General features: G+C 43.5%; 1 protein-coding gene and 3 non-coding genes across 4 annotated transcripts in view; 3 read left to right on the top strand and 1 right to left on the bottom strand.

The window, feature by feature from the left end:
- The window catches only part of LOC130124026 (anoctamin-8-like), a 56952-nt gene that overhangs the window by 33589 nt on the left and 89 nt on the right, over positions 1–23274 (top strand). Inside the window, exons 9-18 of the mRNA XM_056293389.1 lie at positions 14820–14972; positions 15433–15559; positions 16326–16381; positions 16482–16556; positions 17221–17727; positions 17859–18032; positions 18176–18367; positions 18609–18740; positions 19466–19576; positions 22005–23274. The exon at positions 22005–23274 is cut by the window's right edge and continues 89 nt beyond it. Coding sequence (XP_056149364.1) covers positions 14820–14972; positions 15433–15559; positions 16326–16381; positions 16482–16556; positions 17221–17727; positions 17859–18032; positions 18176–18367; positions 18609–18740; positions 19466–19576; positions 22005–22676 — 2199 coding nt within the window. The 3' untranslated portion in view covers positions 22677–23274. The remainder of the gene's footprint in view (positions 1–14819; positions 14973–15432; positions 15560–16325; positions 16382–16481; positions 16557–17220; positions 17728–17858; positions 18033–18175; positions 18368–18608; positions 18741–19465; positions 19577–22004) is intronic.
- Positions 2730–2802, top strand: trnak-cuu (transfer RNA lysine (anticodon CUU)). The gene has a single exon. It is a non-coding gene; the product is annotated as a tRNA-Lys (tRNA).
- Positions 8632–8704, top strand: trnak-cuu (transfer RNA lysine (anticodon CUU)). Its single transcript has one exon. It is a non-coding gene; the product is annotated as a tRNA-Lys (tRNA).
- trnak-cuu (transfer RNA lysine (anticodon CUU)) lies at positions 9101–9173 on the bottom strand. Its single transcript has one exon. It is a non-coding gene; the product is annotated as a tRNA-Lys (tRNA).

Below are 23274 nucleotides of genomic sequence, written 5' to 3'. Positions count from 1 at the left end.
TTCTCTCCAGTGCATACCTCTACCTCTCCAGGCTCTCCTCAACCTGCACCCTACTCTCGCTACAGATCACAATCTCATCCGCAAACATCATAGTTACATTACATTACATTACAGTCATTTAGCCGACGCTTTTATCCAAAGTGACTTACAATAAGTGCATTTAACGTAGGAAATGAGGAGAACTACTAGTCATCAGAGGTCATAAGTGCATCTTCTCTCTAAACAAGCATCTAAGAGCAAAACCAGTGCTAAAGTAAAAAGTAAAAGCGCGAGAAAGTTTTTTTTTTTAATGAGTGAATACAATAAGTGCTACGAGCAAGTAACAGGGTAGTAATTCTTGAAGAGGTGAATTTTCAACCTGCGCCGAAAGATGGGCAGCGACTCTGCTGTCTTGACATTAGTGGGGAGTTCATTCCACCACTGTGGGGCCAGGACAGAAAAGAGCCGTGACCGGCTCGATCGGCAGCAGGGGCCTCTGAGCAACGGGGCAACCAGGCGTCCCGAGGCAGCAGAGCGAAGTGGTCGGGCGGGGGTGTAGGGCTTGACCATGGCCTGGAGATAGGAAGGAGCTGTTCCTTTCACTGCCCTGTAGGCTAGCTTAAGAGTCTTAAACTGGATGCGAGCAGCTACTGGGAGCCAGTGTAAGGACATGAGAAGGGGAGTTGTGTGGGAGAACTTAGGGCTGTTGAACACCAGACGAACTGCAGTTTTCTGAACAAGCTCCAGAGGTCTGATGGCCGCCGCCGGGGTAGTCCACGGAGACCCCCGCCTGATCTCCTCCGTCAACCTGTCCATCACCAGTGCAAACAAGAAAGGGCTCAGAGCCGATCCCGATCTGTCATTCCAACTGCACACCTCACCATTGTCACACTTCCCTCATAGAGGGGTGCTTAAATACTTTGTGAGAATTCTGGCTTATTGGTATGCCCACTAGACTATACAAGTGAAATGGGGTAATAACGTTTCAGCCCCATTTGGGGTTAGCAATGGTGTCAGACAAGGAGGAATTCTGTCCACAGTTCTCTACAATCTATATACTGATGATTTGTCCAAGCAGTTGAAAGCCTGGAACATTGGGTGCATGATTAGTAATACCTTGGTGAACCATATGTATTAAGGTGACCCTGTCATCCTTAGTCCCTGTAGCGCTAGTCTCCAGAAGCGCCTTAATATATGTTCTGTGTATGGTGTGGAGCATGACATCAAATACAATGCTAGTAAGAGTGTTGTCATGATCTGCATAACCAAAGAGGTCAATTATCTAAGATTTCCTGATTTTAAATTGTCTGGTAATAATCTTGGGGTATGTAAATAAGGTGAAATATCTGGGACATTATATGACTGCTGGGATAGGCTCCAGCATCCCCGCGACCCTGAGAGCAGGATAAGCGGTTTGGATGATGGATGGATGGATTACTGAACAAATGACAGATGATGATATTTATAGGCAATGCTGCATGATGTATGCACAAGCAAACACTCTTTCACGCAAGTTTGGTATGTGTTCAGTTAGTGTGAAGACGTCTCTGTTGGGCATACCAATAAGCCAGAATTCTTTCAATGTATTTAGACACGCCTCTTTCACTCAGTTTAACAAACAACTTTCTGTGATTAACACAATCAAAAGCTTAAGAAACATCAATAAAACACATAAGAACGGTGAGTTTTGGCCTCTATAGTTGTTAATAATTTCCTTTAAGGCATATATACATAAGTCAGTGCCATGTTTAGCTTTAAAACCAAACTGGTTGTTAGTGTTTGCAGTCAAAACAGTATCTACTACCTACTTTTAATGCAAAAACATTAAACACCATACTTTTAAGCTGTAATCTATAAATTCTGTTGTTTTTTCAAACACAAAAAGCACAACCAAATCAGTTTCAACACTTTTATGTTGTAGAAAACAGGTACACCACTTTATACTGCACACCTGTGGTCAAACTACAAAAAAAGCAAGCTTACGGAGACTTTGAGAAGACTTATCGGTATTTATAAACAATCGGTAACACTTTACATTAAGTGCACATAATAAGTGTCAATTAATGGGTAATAAGGCCTTTTTGGGTCCTCATGAAATGATTATTAACATTATGTATTAATAAGAAGATAATAAGCGTTAGTTAATAGGTAATAATACCCTCATAAGTCATAACTATTGCATTTTGTGGACTATCAAAGTTTTTTGATAACTTTTAATCATGAGGGTCCTTGGATGCTACATGCAAAGTTTATGCAGATAGGACTTACAACCTAAGACGAGTGTGAAAAAATAGATTTTGCATATTTTGCAAGTGCCACCTAGTGTCCGAAAACCTATTTGTGATACTGTAGCGAATTCGGGGGAGAACGCAACCTCAGGAACTGCCGCGGCCGGGAAGCGAACCCGCATCGCAGGGGACATCGCTAACCGCTCGACTAAAGCGTCAGACCTGCCAGCCAGCGGCCAGCGTGTGTACTTATCCATGCACGTTACAATACTATTATTAGCACATATATAGTCTTGTTACCACATAATAATGTTAATAACTATTTAATAAGGACTTATATGGGTGATTATTAGTTTATCCGCATATTGATTTTGCCATGCGGATTGACAAGATCATATGGGATCAGTCTAGGCTCCATACGGGATTGGCTGAGGCCCGGGTTAACAACAGCCGCCATTGTTGCTGTGCGCGGGTTAACAACGGTTGCCATTGCGATGGCAGGCTCGGATTTTCATAACCTGAGCCCGGCTAGCTCAGTCGGTAGAGCATGAGACTCTTAATCTCAGGGTCGTGCTTTCGAGCCCCACGTTGGGCGATTAGCTTTTGAATGAAGTGCTGGAGTTAGACAAAGGTTTGATGACCGCAAAACCACTGTAGGAAAAGCAGGTTTATATATATAAAACGGCTCAAAACACAATCCTCTACCATTGCCATGAGGGGTTCTGCTGTTATCAGATCTTTTTCCTTTCTTGTTTTATTGTGTAAATCATTTATAGAAAGTGAATCATTATAATACCTTATTTTTTATAAGAGGAATTCAGGGAATAGGCCATGTAGAAGGACAAAGATGCAAAAACATAGCACAGCTAATATGGGTGAAAATGTCACCGTAGATATTGGTGTTTTCTGTTATAAATAATTTTTCCTCCTGACCAGTGGTATCTGCTGTTCCCCACCATAACCTCAAAAACACAGGAAGTGTGTTTGTGGTATTTGCATGCACATGCCAATATCATCAAATTTAACTCTACAAAGAAGTTTGCACCAGATTGGTGGTTCTCAACTGGTCTGGCCTTGGAAGCCACATTTTCCAATGGTCATTAAGTTGCAACCCACTTCTATAGAATTCAAAGCAAGCAAATTTATTCGTCAAAAATTGGCTAGTAAACACACACACACACACACACATACACACACACACACACACACACACACACACACAATGTCATCATGACCGTGTTTATGATGGTATTATTAAGACTTATCTAATCTTATTAACACATAATAATGGTAATAATAATTTTATAAGGGCCCTATTACCTATTAACTAACGCTCCGCTCCTTCTTCTTCTTTGTCCTCTCCACTTTTCAGCTGCTCCCGTTAGGGGTCGCCACATCCATTTCCATCTCTTCCTGTCCTCTGCATCTTCCTATGTCACACCAACCACATGCACATCCTCCCTCACCACATCCATAAACCTCCTCTTTGGCCTTCCTCTTTTCTTCTTGCCTGGCAGCTCCGTCTTCAGCATCCTTCTCCCAATATACCCAGCATCTCTCCTCCATACATGTCCAAACCATCTCAATCTCGCCTCTCTTGCGACCAATCTGGTATAGAAATCTTATTTATGATCCGCATATTTGATTTGGCAAAGGTTTTATGCCGGATGCTCCCCCTGACACAACCCTACTCAGTTAACCGGGCTTGGGACTGGCACTAAGAATGCGCTGGCTTGTGCATCCCCAGTGGCTGGGTTATGTAATACTCATTACATGCACTTAATGTAAAAGTGTTACCAACAATCTGAGGAATGGACAAACAGAGGACATGTCTTGGAAAAAGAGAGCGTCTGGTCAGCCTAGAGTTACAGTGGCTTGCAAAAGTATTCATACCCCTTGAACTTTTCCACATTTTGTCTCGTTACGACCACAAACATTAATATATTTTATTGGAATTTTATGTGAAAGACCAACACAAAGTGGCACACAATTGTGAAGTACAAAGAAAATTATACATGATTTTAAAAAATTTTTACAAATAAAAAACAAAAGTGTGGTGTGCAAAAATATTCAGCCCCCCTGAGTAAATACTTTGTGGAACCGCCTTTTGCTGCAATTACAGCTGCAAATCTTTTGGGGTATGTCTCTACCAGCTTTGCACATCTAGACTGAAATTTTTGCCCATTCTTCTTTGCAAAACAGCTCAAGCTCAGTCAGATTAGATGGAGAGCGTTTGTGAACGGCAGTTTTCAGATCTTCCCACAGATTCTCAATTGGATTTAGGTCTGGACTTTGACTGGGCCATTCTAATACATGAATATGTTTGTTTTAAACCATTCCATTGTAGCCCTGGCTTTATGTTTAGGGTCGTTGTCCTGCTGGAAGGTGAACCTCCACCTCAGTCTCAAGTCTTGCAGACTCCAACAGGTTTTCTTCCAAGATTGCCCTGTATTTGGCTCCATCCATCTTCACATCAACTCTTACCATCTTCCCTGTCCCTGCTGAAGAGAAGCACCCCCAGAGCATGATGCTGCCTCCACCATGTTTGACAGTGGGGATGGTGTGTTCAGAGTGATGTGCAGTGTTAGTTTTCCGCCACACATAGCGTTTTGCATTTAGGCCAAAAAATTCAATTTTGGTCTCATCTGACCAGAGCACCTTCTTCCACATGTTTGCTGTGTCCCCCACATGGCTTCTGGAAAACTGCAGACGGGACTTCTTATGGTTTTCTTTTAACAATGGCTTTCTTCATGCCACTCTTCCATAAAGGCCAGATTTGTGCAGTGCACGACCAATAGTTGTCCTGTGGACAGATTCCCCCACCTGAGCTGTGGATCTCGGCAGTTCGTCCAGAGTCACCATGGGCCTCTTGGCTGCATCTCTGATCGGTGCTCTCATTGTTCGGCCTGTAAGTTTAGGTGGACGGTGTAATGATCTGTGCCCTCTGGCTATGTTAACTTATAACATTAATAAAGCAAGGACGACTTCTCTCGTGCTGGGTGTTTATTCACCGACCGGATTCCCACTGACGTTGTTACGTACATCACGTGGCTTTGTTGTGGCGCTACGGAAAGCCATAAGGGACATTAGCAAATCAAATATTACTAGCAAATATTACATCTCCCTTTTTCTGAAAAGTGCTGCTTTCTCTGCAGAGATACAGACCACGTTGAGCACGTTTATAAGCGAATACAATCTTAATAAGAAAGAATATGAAAGTGGAACTCTTATATAACTGGACTGCAACAAAGTAGTGTAAAACCTTTCCTTCACTGTCTAAATGTGACGCCGTAATAACATTTCATCTTTTTTTTTTCATTTCATTACTGGTAACTGCAAACAGCAGGTAGGTACACAAGGTAAGTGAACGCTGTAAATATTTCTTTTCAAAACATAGCAGGTATAGTACAGGTTGGTGTAAAGTTCTCTCTTTTTTTAACATTCATAAGTCAAGGATTTGTCTTGGTTTGATCGTGCCACCTGACCTCGTGGTGTAACCAGGCTGTGTGTCTGGTTGTCGCTGATTGTTTGTGTCTGGAGGTTCAGCATGCTCTTGCTGATGGGCTTGTGTGTTGTTGTTAGCGCTGGTAACAGTCTGCTGTGAAGTGTGTGTGTGTGTAATGTGAGTGTTCACTCTGCTTTGTCGCAGGTGTTGACGGTTGCGTTGGTAGATCTGACCTTCTTTGGTTTGGATGTGGTAGCTCCTGTCTGTGTTCGCTGGTCTTTCCACAGTTGCAGGTCTCCAGGATCCATCCTCCTGCCGGAAGCGGATTGGTGTGCCTGCGGGCAGGTGGGGCAGAGGTTTGGCTGTTCGGTTGTAGTATGCCTGCTGGCGCTGTTGACATACCTCTCTCCTTTTGTGAACATCCTCCTGACTGGCGATCTGTGGCTGCAGGTGTTTTGCTGTTGATGGGAGAATGGACCGCAGCCTCCGACTCATCAGTAGCTGTGCCAGTGATTTCAGGTTGTCCACCGGTGTGTTGCGATACTCCAGTAAGCTCATGTAGGGGTCTTTGTTCTCAGCTTTGGCTTTGTCCAGGATGCGTTTGGCCGTCTGGACAGTCTTCTCGGAGAGGCCGTTGCTCTGTGGGTAGTGGGGGCTTGTGGTGGTGTGTGAGAAACCCCATGTCTGTGAGAAGTTGCGGAACTCACCAGAGCTGTAGCACGGACCGTTGTCGCTGATGATAGTCTCGGGGATTCCGTGTCGAGCCATTGCTGCTTTCAGCTTCATGATGACGGCAGATGAGGTGCAGCTGTAAAGTCTCTCTAGCTCGAAGAATCTGGAGTAGTAGTCCACAGTGACTATGAAGTCCTGTGAGTTCCATGTGAATAGGTCTGTGCCTATCACTTGCCACGGCCGCTCGGGTATGGCGTGTGACATCATTGGTTCCTTTGCATTTGCGCTGCGCCGTTCTTAGCATATGCTGCAGTCTGCTACCGCATCCTCGATCTGTTTCCCCATGCCAGGCCAGAACAGTAAGTCTCTTGCTCGGCATTTGCTTTTTTCCACGCCAAGGTGGCTGGCATGGATGCGCTGTATCATGTCCTTGCGAAGCTTTTGGGGGACAATGATTCTCTCACCTTTGAACAGGATACCGTCCATTTCTGAGATTTCTGCTCTGTGGTTCCAGTATTCCTGGATGCTGGGCGGGCACTTTTTCTTTGTGTCTGGCCAGCCAGTGAGTGTGGCTCGTCTGAGTGTGGTGAGCTGTGGATCTTGCGCTGTTTCCTGCTTGATTTCTGTGAGTCTTGTGTCGCTCACAGGGATGTTGCTGAGGACTGTGTGCACTTGGGCCTCCATCCCTTCCTGTAGGTCACTGTCGTGGTGTTCTATTGACTTGCGTGACAGTGTGTCGGCCACCGGTATGTCCTTACCGGGGCGGTGGATGATTTGGATGTCGTATTTTTGGAGCGCCAGGATCATCCGTTGCAGCCGGGGTGGTGCTGCTGCCAGTGGCTTTTTTAGTATTGCTTTGCTAGCTCGTGTGAGCGGGCTACATCTATGGTTTTTTCTAGTGTTAGCTCAGCTCCCTGGCTAAGTAGCTTTTCTCTCACTCTGGGTGAGTTGGTGGCAAACACGATGCGGTCCCTGACCATCTCGTCGGCATTTGGGTAGCCACAGTCTTTGACTAGGAGCTTTAGCTCAGTTACAAATTGTTCGAAGGATTCACTCTCTCCCTGCATCTTTTCATGAAATTTATATCTGGCATAAATCGGGTTTGCTTTGGGGGTGATGTACTCAGTGTACTTATCGTAGTACGTTTCTAGCTTCTTGGCTTGTTCTCCGCTGAGTGTCCAAGTGTTGTGCACATCGCGCCCTTATTCCCCTATCCAGAGCAGGAGGTAGCTGCATTTCTCCTCTTCGTTCTTCCCGCGCAGGGGGCCCTTGAACATTAGCTCCGTTGTTTGTCGAAATCGTCTCCATGCTTCAGGTAAGTTCGCCGATTCCCAGTCCATCCGTGGAGCTGGAACGCCGTACGAATCCATATTGGGTATTTAAACTCCGCTACTCTGACACCATGTAATGATCTGTGCCCTCTGGCTATGTTAACTTATAACATTAATAAAGCAAGGACGACTTCTCTCGTGCTGGGTGTTTATTCACCGACCGGATTCCCACTGACGTTGTTACGTACGTCACGTGACTTTGTTGTGGCGCTACGGAAAGCCGTAAGGGACATTAGCAAATCAAATATTACTAGCAAATATTACAGACGGCCGTGTCTTGGTAGGTTTGCAGTTGTGCCATACTCTCTCCATTTCCGGATGATGGATTGAACAGTGCTCCGTGAGATGTTCAAAGCTTGGGAAATCTTTTTATAGCCTAACCCTGCTTTAAACTTCTCCACAACTTTATCCCTGACCTGTCTGGTGTGTTCCTTGGACTTCATGATGCTGTTTGCTCCCCAATATTCTCTTAACAAACCTCTGAGGCCATCACAGAACAGCTGTATTTGTACTGAGATTGGATTACACACAGGTTAACTCTATTTAGTCATTAGGTCAACATTCGATCATTCAGCAATCATCAGACAACTTCTGAAGGCAATTGGTTGCACTCAGAGAAAAGGGGGCTGAATACTTTTGCACACCGCACTTTTCAGTTTTTCATTTGTAACATTTTTTTAAATCATGTATAATTTTCTTTGTACTTCACAATTGTGTGCCACTTTGTGTTGGTCTTTCACATGAAATTCCAATAAAATATATTAATGTTTGTGGTCGTAACGTGACAAAATGTGGAAAAGTTCAAGGGGTATGAATACTTTTGCAAGCCACTGTATATGTTCCCCTGTCTCGGAGAACCTGTCAGTGAATTCCACAAGGAGCTCCAGGAGGATGGCTGTATGTGTTCATTCATTCACCATGTGGAGGATCAGGGAGCCAACTTGAGAATTCGTATATGTATTACTGTATAACTTGAGCCCGGCTAGCTCAGTCGGTAGAGCATGAGACTCTTAATCTCAGGGTCGTGGGTTCGAGCCCCACGTTGGGCGACTAGCTTTTGAATGAAGTGCTGGAGTTAGGCAAAGGTTTGGTAACCACAAAACCACTACATGAACAGAAGGTTTATATATAGCAGCTCAAAACTCAATCTTCTGCCATTAGGGTTCTACTGGTGTCAGATGTTTTTTTTTTCCTTTCTTGTGCAAATCATTCATAGAGCAGTGAATCATTATAATACCTAATTTTTTTATAAGATAGAACTGCAGGGAATACACGGGCTGGTGCGGTAAGGACTCAGCCTTTTGTGGTACATGCTCTACCAGGTCAGCCACAAGGGAAACCCAAGGAGTGAGGTTTGAGCTGTTATACGTAAATCTTTTTTTCATACAGTGGGGTTGCAGTCGTCAAACCTTTGCCTAACTCCAACACTTCATTCAAAAGCTGGTCGCCCAACGTGGGGCTCGAACCCACGACCCTGAGATTAAGAGTCTCATGCTCTACCGACTGAGCTAGCCAGGCTCAAATTCCATGATAATGCATAGTTTTTGTCACGTTGGCCCTTGAGCTGCCACATGGTGCATGAGTGAGTACACACAGCCCTCCACCTGGAGATCCTTGTGGAATTCACCTGACAGGTTCTCCGAGACAGGGGAACACATTACTCTAGGCCAGCGGTCGGGAACCTATGGCTCGCGAGCCATATATGGCTCTTCCGGTGACGGCATATGGCTCCCAGACAATTTTGAGTTGAAAAAAAAAACAGTTTGGAACTGATTTTAAAATACTTGTGATATTTCTTAATAATACTGTGTCATTTTAAAGTAAACAGAAATTCGTTTTGAAGATAAATTTCACGGGTCACCCGTGGGTCGGGCCGGGAACCAATGGCTCGCGAGCATGTCCGGGTCATTGTAAAGGTGAAGAAATCAATTTTATCAGATAGCCAACTAGTTTATCCGCTTCAACCCTTGTAACGGAAAAGATGGCGAAAAGAAAAAAAGACGATGATTACCGTGCATTCCAGGCTGCGTGGACAGAGGAATTTGCATTTGTGGAGAGAGCAGGATCTGCGGTATGTCTAATATGCAATGATAAAATTGCATCGATGAAACGGTCAAATATAAAGCGGCACTTCGATACGCACCATGCTTCATTTGCATGGAAATATCCAGCGGGGGACAGCAGGAAAAGGGCATGCGAGGAGCTACAGCGGAGAGTGCAGACGAGTCAGCAGCAACTACGTGTGTGGACCAAGCAAGGTGACGGGAATTCCGCTAGCTTTGCGGGGGCTTTGGCAATAGTAAGGAATGGAAAGTCATTCACAGATGGCGAGTATGCCAAAACATTCATGCTTGATGTGGCCAATGAACTGTTTGATGACTTCCCAAATAAAGACAAGATAATCAAACGAATAAAAGACATGCCCCTGTCAGCAAGAACTGTGCACGATCGTAGCATCATGATGGCAAATCAAGTCGAGGAAACACAAATTAAGGACATAAACGCCGGGACATACTTTTCTCTCGCGTTAGATGAGTCAACAGACGTTAGCCATCTATCTCAGTGCAGTATCATTGCCAGGTATGCTGCAGGTGACACACTGCATGAGGAAAGCTTGGCTGTTTTGCCAATGAAAGGGACAACAAGAAGAGAGGATTTATTCACGTCTTTCATGGAGTTTGCTAAAGAAAAAAAACTACCGATGGATAAACTTATTTCTGTCTGTACTGATGGTGCACCCTGTATGTTGGGGAAGAACAAAGGATTTGTAGCGCTTCTCCGTGAACATGAAAAGAGAGCCATCCTAAGTTTTCATTGCATCCTGCACCAGGAGGCGCTTTGCGCTCAGACGTGTGGCCAGGAGCTTGGCGAGGTGATGTCTCTGGTCATTCGAGTGGTCAACTTCATTGTTGCCCGAGCTTTAAATGATCGCCAGTTTAAAGCTCTGTTAGAAGAAGTTGGGAATCATTATCCCGGTCTGCTTTTACACAGCAACGTGCGTTGGTTGTCAAGGGGGAAGGTGCTCAGCCGTTTTGCAGCTTGCTTGAGTGAAATCCGGACTTTCCTTGAAATGAAAGGCGTCAAGCATCCTGAGCTAGACAACACTGACTGGCTCCTGCAGTTTCACTATCTCGTGGACATAACTGGCCATCTGAACCAGCTCAATGTGAAAATGCAAGGTATTGGAAATACAATCTCATCCCTTCAACAAGCAGTGTTTGCATTTGAAAGCAAGCTGGAAGTCTTTCTCAGGGACATTGAAACAGGTCGTCTTCTGCACTTTGAAAGACTGCAACAATTTAGAGATGCATGCTTAGCAAGTGACTCCACTCAACATCTGGATCTCCAGCAGCTAGCTGGCTTTACGTCCAATCTCCTGCAGTCATTCAAAGCACGTTTTGGAGAATTTCGTGCGCGCACTGGTCTTTTCAAGTTCATCACTCATCCACATGAGTGTGCAGTGGACAAAATCGACCTGACATGCATCCCCGGGGTCTCTATCGGAGACTTTGAGCTGGAAGTTGCTGACCTGAAGGCATCAGACATGTGGATGAGTAAGTTCAAGTCACTTAATGGAGAGTTGGAAAGTCTTGCGCGACAGCGAGCAGAGCTGGCGAGGGAACACAAGTGGACAGAAATTAAAAATCTTCAACCTGAAGACCAGCTGATTCTTAAAACTTGGAACGAGCTTCCTGTGACATACCACACAATGCAGCGTGTGAGTATTGCCGTATTGACCATGTTTGGCTCTACATATGCATGTGAGCAGTCATTCTCGCATATGAGGAACATTAAGACCAACCTACGCTCACGTTTAACTGATGGAAGCCTCAACGCCTGCATGAAGCTCAACCTCACCACGTATGAACCAGACTACAAGGCCATCAGCAAAACCATGCAGCACCAGAAGTCGCATTAAAAGTAAGACATATTTAATTTATTATACGTTAAAAATACTATATGGCTCCCAATGAAATATATTTAGAAATATCTGGTTTTTATGGCTCTCCCAGTCAAAAAGGTTCCTGACCCCTGCTCTAGGCTAATCAGATGCTCTCTTTTCTGGGACATGTTCTCTGTTTGTCTGTTCCTCAGATTGTTTGGTACGTCGTTTAATTAAATTAATGATATAAGTGTTAGTTAATAGTTAATAAGGCCCTTATAAGTCCTTATAAAATGCCTATTAACGTTATTATCATAAACATGTTTTTGGACACTAGGTGGCACTTGCGAGATATGCAAAACCTACTTTTTCCACACTCATCTTAGGCTGTAAGTCCAACCTGCATAAACTTTGCATGTAGCATCTAAGGACCCTCATGATTAAGTTATTAAAAGAATTTGATAGTCCACAAAATGCAAAAGTTATGACTTTTTTTATTTTCCAGCCCTTGGCTCATACGTTTCCAGCCCTGGCTGCCAGTGACTTTACTTTCGGACTCAGACTGGGGACTCACTGCTTTGGTTACTGGCGATAGTTGCAGCTGTGTTGAAGCCTCTCATGTTACCACTTCTGTGCAACCTCTCATCCACTTGACCTTTAGCTTCGCTCTTTGAGGCAAAGTCCTTTATGTCACCAAGCAGAGGGTGCAAGACTTCCTTTGTTTGCTTGTTGACAAAGTCCATGAGGTCGTTGAATTTGGCTCTACAATTTTCCCTGTCCTGAATACCACCGACCACACTTCTCCACCTTTCCCTCAATTTGTACAGAGACTTGACAATGACTGCAGGCATGTTAGCAGTATTGTCCAACTTCTTCCATGTACTCCACATCAGCCATCCTATGAGATAGAGGCCAAATGAATAGAGAGCTTTGCCATCATCTTACTTGATGGTAAGCCAGTTCAGAGCCTTGTTAATTTTTGCCACTGAAATCTTATAAGCATGTCTTGAAATGTTCTACCAGAAGTCTCTTGGCTTCACGATATCCATGCTCGGGAGACAGCTCCTTAGCCCCCTGGGCTGTCCTCCAGTATACTGCTCCATAAAGTAGAGCCGGTTTTTGCTGCTCTGTGTCTTGCCCTGTACTCCATGTTCGAACGCCCTTAAGAACAGCCGATATTCTGGGGGGGGGGGGTCAAACACAGGAATGGTCTGAGGAGGCAGAGTGGCTAGTCTTTGCTGCTTAGCTATCATTTCAGCAACAACTTGTAAAGCCTCTGGTGTTTCTGCCTGCAGCCAAGTAGTTGCAGCACTTGATCTTTCAATATTGTGTTGAATGTAATTTCTCTACGCTACTTGTCTTTTTGTGAGCGAGGGACACTTTGCTTGCCTTTGACCTAGCAAATCTATAGACTTGTTTGAACCCAAGTAGATGTTCATTCCATCACGAATCGATGCTCTGGATGAGAAAAGACAGCCCTTCAAACTCGTTTAAGATCTTAAATTTAGCATCAGATGCTGTGAAAGCAGTCTGTATCTCTAGCTCCTCTCTTTCTATTTTTAGTTTAGCTTCCTGTTCCTCTAAAATTTGTCACTGTTTTAGAGCGGCTGTTTAGGCTAACAATGTAGCTCTCTCCAATTCTGTCTTTAGACGCGTAGACGAAGCAGAAGATGATCCACGAGAAGAATGCACAGTAGCTACCTTGGAATCATGCTTTAATGACAAAATAGTCATGAATACGCTATCTGATGGCTGCACATCTTCTTTGCATTTTGTAGCTACTACGATGCATAGATGAGCCTCATCCATCCAAGCCTTAGCCCTCACTGCAAAATCCCTAAAGGCGTCATTCAGCCTTTGGTTCAAACCAGTTAGTTTGATCTTTGTTCATTTCATCTTCAGAAATTTGGTGAAGAATCCTTTAACTTTTTTTCTGCAATTCACAAAACTCCCCAGATAGCCTGTTGAACTCCACCATTCATTTGGTTTGAATTACTGTTAAGCTATTATCATCACCGTTGTCCATTAATTGGCGTATCTGATTCGTTTCACCTTTTAGCTTAGCTAGCTTGCTAATAACATGTTGCAACCTTTATTCCATTGCCTTAGCTGTGACTTTCGCCACAACTGTAGCTGTATCTTCATCTCCGTGCTCAATTCTTTATGAGCAAACTGCCTTAAAGTAGCTTAACATGAATGATTCAGAGTCTGATATTTACCATCCACAAAGTAGCATGGCTAAACAGCAAGAAGCTGCATATGTCCTTTTACAATGATATCGGGCTAATCCACTAACTGACACTTGGACCACCTTTATAATAGGGAGAGTTGAGCATTTAACTTTACTCACAACCACTGTATCTTGGATTAGTTGTAATTCTTCTTTCCTTGTGGTTTCAAACCCATCAACAAATGTCTAGTCATGCAAGTGGAGAAAGGTTTTCTTAAGAATGTGGGGGTTGAAGCTCGATGATTGCTTGGGTTTAACTTGTGTATGTTAACTGGTGAGGAAAAACTTCCACAAGACTCCGATGTAAGAAATGATAAAACAAGTATTTTAATTCCACAGCTTGTGGTATCTACTTACACGAATATTCAAAGTTCTCTTAATCTGCAAACTGTAATATGTTAAGAAAACCATGTGGCTTGGTCATTACTTGAGCCTCAACTCCAGAAAAAAACAACAAAAAAACGTCTTTTTCGAGTTTACTTTCATAAGCCCCCGAGCCCCTATCTCATCAAGCAACAATAACCTAAATCACCATTCTAGCAGAGCTTACAGTGTTGCCTTTTACAAAATATCATGCTTACGAATTAAATCAAATGATTATTAGCTGACTTTTAGCAATACTTTTAATTAACCTATTCAGTTAAATCACTTATTAATCTCAATGTATGCAAACTAATTACACAAATACAGACTGCGCTTATTTATTGAACTAAAACATAACTTGGCTCCCACATGAAGCACTGACACAGCACTCTGAAAAGAAAGAAAAGAAGAGTGGATAGACAGATGCACTGATTTTTGACATGATAAAAATAGGGTAAAATTGAGTCTAAACTAATAATTTTAAAAAGCGAGTGGGACTTGTCCCATGCTCATATAATAGCTGTGACACCCATGTACTCATCAATCGATGAGCCAATTATAAACTGCCCAAGATTTATATAAACAACATTTTGCACAAACATTGCAATGCATTCCACTTTATAGTAAAAATAACTTTTTTCTTTTTCACTTTACCCTCCCTTTCTCCTCTCCCTCTTTCTGTGCAAAGGGAGTGAAACGATGCAGTCCTATAACAGGCTGCGAGGAGTTCTACTACCCTCCCTGGAAGAGAGCTATGTTCAGGTGGTTGGTCAGCTTGCCCATCTGCCTCCTCTGTCTTTGTTTTGTCTTCCTGGCTATGCTCCTGTGTTTGGAACTGCAGGTTAGAACCAAAAAAAATGTCTGTTTAGTATGGCATGTAGTGTGTGCAGGTGGATTAAGTAGCAATAACAGTGGCAGTGTGATTACCATGGGGGATTTTAGGGGAGATGAATGATGGTATCACTTGTCTTTTAAGTCCAGTTCATTAAGTCCACCCTCTTTTTATGGAACAAAAACAGAAAACCGTTTTGTGCTTTATGCTGTAATACTTTTGAATTAATCCCTCACCTCACTGTTGTTGTGAGATAAAGTGGCAGTATCTCAGCAAATGATACACCAGGTCAGAATTAAGGCCATAGTTTTCTGATGATTTGAGTGAGGTTCAATACCTAATTCAGAGGACAACTTCTGCCTGTTTAAATCAGTGAAACATAAATAGGCTAGCAATGAATTATTAGAGGGTATGTGAATGAATGAGGTGAATGAATGAACATCCCTCATGACCCTAATTAATCTTACAGGAGGTGGTGATGGACATTAAGGAGCTACCTGGTATTACTAGATTCATACCTAAGATAGTTCTGGCTGTCACTGTGACCATATGCGATGAAGTCTACAAGAAGATTGCCTATTGGCTGAATGACATGGGTAAGACAACGACATGGTAATTTGGTGGCATGGTGGCCCAGTGGTTAGCGCTGTCGCCTCACAGCAAGAAGGTCCTGCATTCGAACCCCGGGGTTGTCCAACCTTGGGGGTCATCCCAGGTCATCCTCTGTGTGGAATTTGCATGTTCTCCCTGTGTCTGCGGTGGGTTCTCTCTGAGTATTCTGGTTTCCCCCACCATCAAAAAAGAAACATGCATGTTAGGGTTAATACTCCTGTCTGTGCCCCTGACCAATGCAATGAGAAAAGAATTGGAGTTGGTCCCCGAGCGCAGCATGAAGGCGGCAGCCCACTGCTCCTAGCTTCACAGCTAGGATGGGTTAATTTGCAGTAACTGAATTTACCCAAGGGGATAAATAAAGGAAATTTAATATTATTTAATTTAAGAGCCATTAAAAAATGAACTCATTGGTAACAAAATAGTTAGTGAACTTCTAGTGGTCTGATATGTGATACAAAGTCATGGAATCTTAAGTTAAAGTTGAAGATGAAGAATACTTGGGCTAGGAGAAGTTCTCAGTGTGAAAGCTTGAATAGATGAGAAGCACAATATATTCCTGTGTATTGCTGAAGAAAGCATTTAACTGTTAAGCACCTTTCCTTGTAAATATGTCTTGTATTCTCTAGATGAGGTCTGTTACAGAGGTCAAGGGGAAGTTGAAAGGAAAAGAACAGATAACCTTATTGGACAATTGTCATTCACCTGAAAACTGAGTAATGCTTTGGTAATACTTGCCTCTTTTTCCAGAGAATTATAGACTTCAGAGTGCCTATGAGAATAACCTCATCATCAAAATGGTTTTTGTAAGTGATGTTTTCTTAACTGTTTGGTACTTCAGTACAGAGCATTCTTTTTGTTTTATGAATGTTTGATTACTTGGGAATATTTTGTTTTGTTTTACAGTTTGAATTCATCAATTCTTACCTTAGCCTTTTCTACATTGGATTCTACCTCAAGGACATGGAACGACTGAAAGAGGTAACAAAAACTGTCAAAAATGCCCTATGTAGGGGCATCCGGGTTGCGTAGGAGTCTATTCTGTTGCTTACCAGCCAACATAGGGATTGCCGGCTCGAATCCCCATGATATCTCCGGCTTGGTCAGGCGTCCCTACAGACATGATTGGCCGTGTCTGCAGGTGGGAAGTTGGATGTGGGTATGTGTCCTGGTCGCTGCACTAGCGCCTCCTCTGGTCGATCGGGGCACCTGTTCGGGGGGGGGGGGTAGTGTGATCCTCCCATGTGCTACGTCTCCCTGGCGAAACTCCTCACTGTCAGGTGAAAAGAAGTGGCTGGCAATTCCACGTGTATCGGAGGAGGCATGTGGTAGTCTGCAGCCCTCCCCGGCTCGGCACAGGGTGTGGAGCAATGACTAGGACAGCTTGGAAGAGTGGGGTAATTGGCCAGGTACAATTTGGGAGAAAAAGGGGGAAAAAATCCCAAAAAAAGAAAAGAAAATGCCATATGTACTATCAGAGAATGGGACTTGTGTTAAGGCAAAATCTGTCTGCTGTTAGTTTTTCACCTGCGCTTATATGATCTGATGTTCCAGATTTGGCAAAACGTTTGGAATGAAATGTGGAGAGAGAGTATTTTTACTGTCAACACAGCAAAATTGACATTTTGTCTCTAATTCTTGACAGATGCTAGCAACTCTACTGATTTTTCGGCAATTCCTACAGAACATCAAAGAGGTCCTCCAGCCATATCTGTATGAACAAAACAAGCTGGGTGTCTTCACCCCCAAGGTTTTGTGGGAATTACTCCAGGCCATTGTGCTCAAATACAGCCGCCTGGCTCTGGGAAAGGCTCAAGCCTCAATGACGGCCTATTCCCTCCTTGGGCTCAAGGGGATTCCCATTACTACCCCTGCTAATGGTAACCCCGAGCCGAAGAAGAGGGGGGATCTGAAAGCCGGATTCAGGCTGACTGAAGAAGAATGGGATATGAATGACAGTGCATTGAGGCAACGGAAAGTCAGCTTCACTGAAAAGGTTGACTACCAGGATGTTACCTCAGAAAAGCCGGGGGCTGATGATAAGGATCACAATTTCCTTGAGGACAGTCCCACACTGGTAGAGGAGGGGATGGACCCGTCCAGTATTTTTGACAGCTGCGACGATGACAGTGATGGCGAGAGTCTGCCTCAAGTAGGCTGATTTTGATTTGATGTCATGTGTTTGTTGTGGCCCCATGTTCTTATTCAAGTATTTTTGTGGAAAATCCTTCCATTTCAGTACAAAAAAATAACCTATATACCTGATCTGAAATCTAGCTGGAGACTAAGGAGAATACCGCTGTGTCCCCTCTGAATGGATGTGACTCTCTGTGTCAGAGAAGAAAGACTGTTAGTGAGGAGAAAGAGAACAAAAAGTCATGGATGGATCCTCCAAAAGAACCCAAGACCGTCACCCTCACCCAAGCAGAGATTGAGAGCTGCATGCAGACATATGAGGTGATACTCTCTTTTCTCACCTTTCAAATTACTTGTGCCTGCTGGCATTTATGAATGATCCAGCACAAGGACGAGCAAAATTTTCCATAAATAGCATCTGCATGCATACATCGATACTATTCCCTGACTTTTGGCTCTGACAGGACACACTCCAGGACTACCAGGAGATGTTCATTCAGTTTGGCTATGTGGTGCTGTTCTCCTCTGCATTTCCTCTGGCCGCCATGTGTGCGCTCATCAACAATATCATTGAAATACGCAGTGATGCCCTGAAGCTTTGCACTGGCCTGCAAAGGCCATTTGGACAGAGGGTGGAAAGCATCGGACAATGGCAGGTCAGTTTGCTCTGTCTTTCACATGGTCAACAATTTAGAAAATCCTGAAAAGAGCTACTTCATTCTCATCTTAATAAGTACGCATTTAAGTACACATTTTTTCTTAGTTTGATGAATAGTTTTAGCAATATTTGTCTTTGCATATGATGCCATTAATAGATGTGAGTTTTATACCTTTCAATCGATATTTCTCTCTTACACTTTTAATTATCATTTACTCTCCCCATCACTCGAACAACAGACAGCAATGGAAGCCATGGGCCTGATAGCCATCATAGTAAACTGTTACTTGATTGGTCAGTGTGGTCAACTGCAGCGCCTCTTCCCCTGGTTGAGTCCTGAGATGGCCATCATCTCCATCGTCTTACTGGAGGTATGCATTTCTACCCAGGTATGAGGGGTAAGTGCAAGGCTGTGTCAATTTGGGCTGTGTATTGGCAAACATTTGGCAATCCAGTATATTATAATGTTTTATGATACTACAAGCACTGTGATATATTGCAATATTTTGTCAAAATTCAAGAAAATTTTATAAAGAAAACACATCAAGCTGCATAAAATCAGATTCATCATCAGACCCATAGCTAGTTTGGTGCTGGCAACCCCTGCTGTTGTGTTTCTGTGCAGCCTTGTTACAATACTGCACCTGCCACCTCATGGTTGGAGATGTAAACAACCCAGTGAAGTACTGCCACTGCCACTGCCACGTCTTTTTGTGTGTAATCTTAAGAATCAGTGCAGTGTTTTTGAAAATCTATATTGATATTTTCTTGCACACCTATTATCCATGATTACTTACCATTTTTGCCTTTGTAGTGAAGGAAACACCCTACTACTGTTTGTACTGATTTCCCTGAATTACCAATACTACACATTTGCATGATCAGCCATTTTATATTGTCTTGCTTTGCTAGGTATTTAAGATAATTGGTTAAACTACACTCCTGTTTAGAGGTATAGGATTCTTTTTTTTAATCCGTATGAAATACAGTATTTTGCCATTCATAAAAAATCTGAATAGACAACAAAATGTATTTGTTTGTGCCCCAGTGTTACTGTCTGTTGAGCCTGTCCCCCTGTGGTCTTGGTGGTTTACAGCACTTTGCAATCCTACTAAAGTACATCATCCATGTTGCCATCCCTGATATTCCGGGCTGGGTAGCAGACGAGATGGCCAAGCTAGAGTACCGACGAAGGGAAGCTTTCAAGGTATAGTTTTATCATAGCTTGAAAGACCTTCGGCCAAAGGCATAACTGACAGCTTGCTCCTGGTTGCTACTTTGTGCATTTTCTATCATACCCCAAGTCTATGCATGGCTCTGTGTCCCTTGATCACTTTGTATGCTGTCCAAAAGGACTGTGTATCTGTACATGCAAGGCGACTGCAGCCTTCTTTTGACTGTGTGCAGTGTGATTTGGCCCACCAGCTCATATCACCGCATGTTTTCAACTGTGTTTGTCTTTAAAGTGTCACTGGTACTTTCCCCAGAGGCTGGCTCATGACACCAAAGATCAAACCCCGGTGGGCATGACATCTGAAGTCAGCGTGCGGCTTATACCCTGCACCGTAAACAGGACGTAAACAGCTAGTTTGTGTGACCTCAGCTTCTTATTGTGAATTCATTGTAGGGTTAGGTGTCATTCTCATTTATAGATGTCTGTACTGATACAGGTAGTACTTCTATCGATACCAGTGCTTTACAACACCTCTTCATGGTACCTTTTTGTCATGGTCAAAGAAGTTTGAATCGGTTCATTTGGATACAACGTTTATTGACAGATACGTTTCATCACTCATCTAAGTGACCCCTTCAGTTTAAACTGACTGCAGGTATCTCTGCCCTTATAAACAATACAGTGGCATAACGACCGAAAGCAACAATCAATTTCATATGCAAATATGGGCGTGACCATTAACTAGAGTTTCAGTGGCCATATGTACTATTCAGAGGATTTGGGAATGTTTGCAATCACAGCATTGTAAGATGGTGACAGAGGTGCTCTTAGCTCAGTTTAGACTAAAGAGGTCACTTAGATGAGTGATGAAACGTATCCGTCAATAAACATTGAGTCCAGATGAACTGATTCAACTTTCTTTGATCTTCTTACCTGGATTATTGAGCATGCATAAAGACTTTTTGTCATGATGTAAAAAAATGTTTTATTGTTACTGGTAATTGCCAGATATCAACAATACCATCATATTTGATTAATAGATTGTTTTTATTGTTGGTAACAACAAGTCATCAACATAATATGCGTAACAGCAGCATAGGGAATAATAATAATAACAGTAATAATAATAATTACATGTGTTTGAACATGTACAATAGCTAATAATTATGAGTCATTGCAATGACTGGCTGAGACAGCCTTTGGACAACTTTTTTGTGGAAAAATCAGCATATCAGCACTTTCTGGGTGAATGTGTGACTTTGCTTGGCAGATTGTATTACCTGCAGACGAAAATTACATGTATATTTGTGCGACCTGCAGCATTGATAAGCATCAGTAGTGCAGAATTTATTGGTCCGATCAGTACCTCACGCTTTGGTACCGGTACCTTAAAAGAATCGGTACTCAGTACGCAGCCCTAACTGAATACATTAGAAGAAAGATCCGACAGTGAAGGTGATGAAGACGGAGGATGGAGATGGTTATTTTCCATACTTCCTCCCATTTAAAGCTGCTTGAGTTTTGATGCAATTCGTATCACTCTCTTAAAAGGTAATTAAACCCTAGACCATTTTAGTGATTTTTCTGACATCTACAGGTTAAAAATCATGTAAAGGTCAAAAAGATGTCAGGCTGGTCTTGGTACTCTGTGATATAAGCATAGCAGGATAAACACAGCTGCAGATAACATGTATAATCGGTCTCTTTGATTTAGGTGTGCCAGCGCACCTATCAGTCGACAGACAGAGAGAGCCAGCTGGTTCTCTGGCCCACCTACATCCAACAGACCCATTATTAATTGTATTATCTGCAGTTGTGTGCAGTTTTAGATGGGTTTTAACCCATAGATGTCAGCAACATGGAAACACTCACCAGTCTTTCTGTTTCTCCCTTAAAACTTGACCTTGGCATCCAGGTAGCATCTATTCCGTTGCCTACCAACACGGGGATCGCTGGTTCGAATCCCCTTGTTACCTCCGGCTTGGTTGGGCTTCCTTACAGACACAATTGGCCGAAGCAGGATGTGGGTATGTGGCCTGGTTGTTGCACTAGCGTCTCCTCTGATCGAGAGGGGCACCTGTTTGGGGAGGGGGAGGGGGGGAACTGGGGAGGAATGGCGTGATCCTCCCACGCGCTATGTCCCCCTGGCGAAACTCCTCACTTTCAGATGAAAAGAAGCGGCTGGCGACTCCACATGTATCGGAGGAGGTATGTGGTAGTCTGCAGCCCTCCCCGGATTGGCAGAGGGGGTGGAGCAGTGACCAGAACAGCTTGGAAGAGTGGGGTAATTGGCCGGATACAACTGGGGAGAAAAAGGAGGGGGGGACAAAACTTGACCTTACACATGCCTCTTTTCAAACAGTGCACTTTTCCTTATCCTCGTGCTTTCTCTCTATGTCTGTTGCCTTTCTCTCGCTCTCTCTCTCTTCTCTTTTACACGTCTTGCCATCTTGCCGAGCAGAAGCATGAGCGTCAGGCCCAGCAGCATTTCCAGCAGCAACTGAAGCGCCGTCGCGAAGAGGAGGAGCTCCAGAGACAAGCTGAGCTGCAAGCCGAGGCTCGCCAAGAGAGTGAGTACCATAAGGTTGACACTCAGCACCAGCATCACCATGACAAAACTGCCAAGGCAGGGGATAAACCCAAGAGACCCAGCTCTCTTTTGGGCAACAACAACGTCATGAAGCTGAAGCAGATCATCCCCCTCCAGGGGAAGTTCTCCTCTGGCGCATCGCGCTCCCCTGCTCAGTCACCAACAGGAGGCGAGGCGAAACTCCCTGGTTTCCTCAATTTTAAGTTCCTGAAGTCACCCGAGGTGAAAAAGGAGCCAGCCATGGCAGTTGGGGTGATGCCAGGGTCAACAGTGACCCCCTCTGTTGTCCATAGTGGCCAGGAGAGGTCACAGTCCCCCAACAAAACATTCAGTCCTGGAAAGCTGTTTAGTTTCAGCAAGTCAGAAGGCAATGTGGTGTGCGCAAATGGGACACAACCATCCAGACAGAGCGATACCTCTTCCCAGGCCCCTAATGCACAGCCCAGCAAGGCTGACCTAAATACAACCCCAGAGGAATTGCCTTCTAATGACTCAGATAGGGGAGAAACCAAACAATCAACAGACATGGATAACTCTGGCTGACGGTCAGTAATCACCTACTGTACATGTGTATTATTATGGTGGAGACCAATGTACAATGATGTTCTGGAAACATTCAGAGACAATGGTGAAAAGGTTCTGTAGGAGATCCTGTGTTGGTGGCAAGGACCAAATGTAAGGTCAGCAAACAGTAGATTTTCACTGTCGATGCACCATATTTCGCACTATTATACTGTATTTATTGTCACTTTACAATATAGCTTCCATGTAAAGAATGTACAGTCATGTAATTGCTTGAATGAGACTTGACTAACCATCTGAGGTTAAAGCACTGCATGACCTGCAGCTCTGTATCTCGCTTTAATTAGCATCTTACTACCAAAAAAAAAAGTACAGTCCCAATGTGCAGGATGATTTGTGAAACCAGAATCTAGATCATAACAGCATTTATCAAAGGCTTTTAAAAGCAGTTTACTAATTCCAGATTAGTTTGGATTAGATGTGTCTTTAATGCATGTTGAGTCATCTGCATGCATTGCGTTTAGACATTGTCTCTTAGTTTGTCCAACATTTACAAAGCCATTGTATACCTTTGCAATAGCTCAGATTATAGTCACTGTGACTGTGGAAAATTATATTC

This window comes from Lampris incognitus, chromosome 14 (assembly GCF_029633865.1).
Source record: "Lampris incognitus isolate fLamInc1 chromosome 14, fLamInc1.hap2, whole genome shotgun sequence".
NCBI lineage: Eukaryota > Metazoa > Chordata > Actinopteri > Lampriformes > Lampridae > Lampris > Lampris incognitus.
Note: the sequence above shows the minus strand (reverse complement) of the source record. Positions and strands in the feature narration are given on the sequence as shown.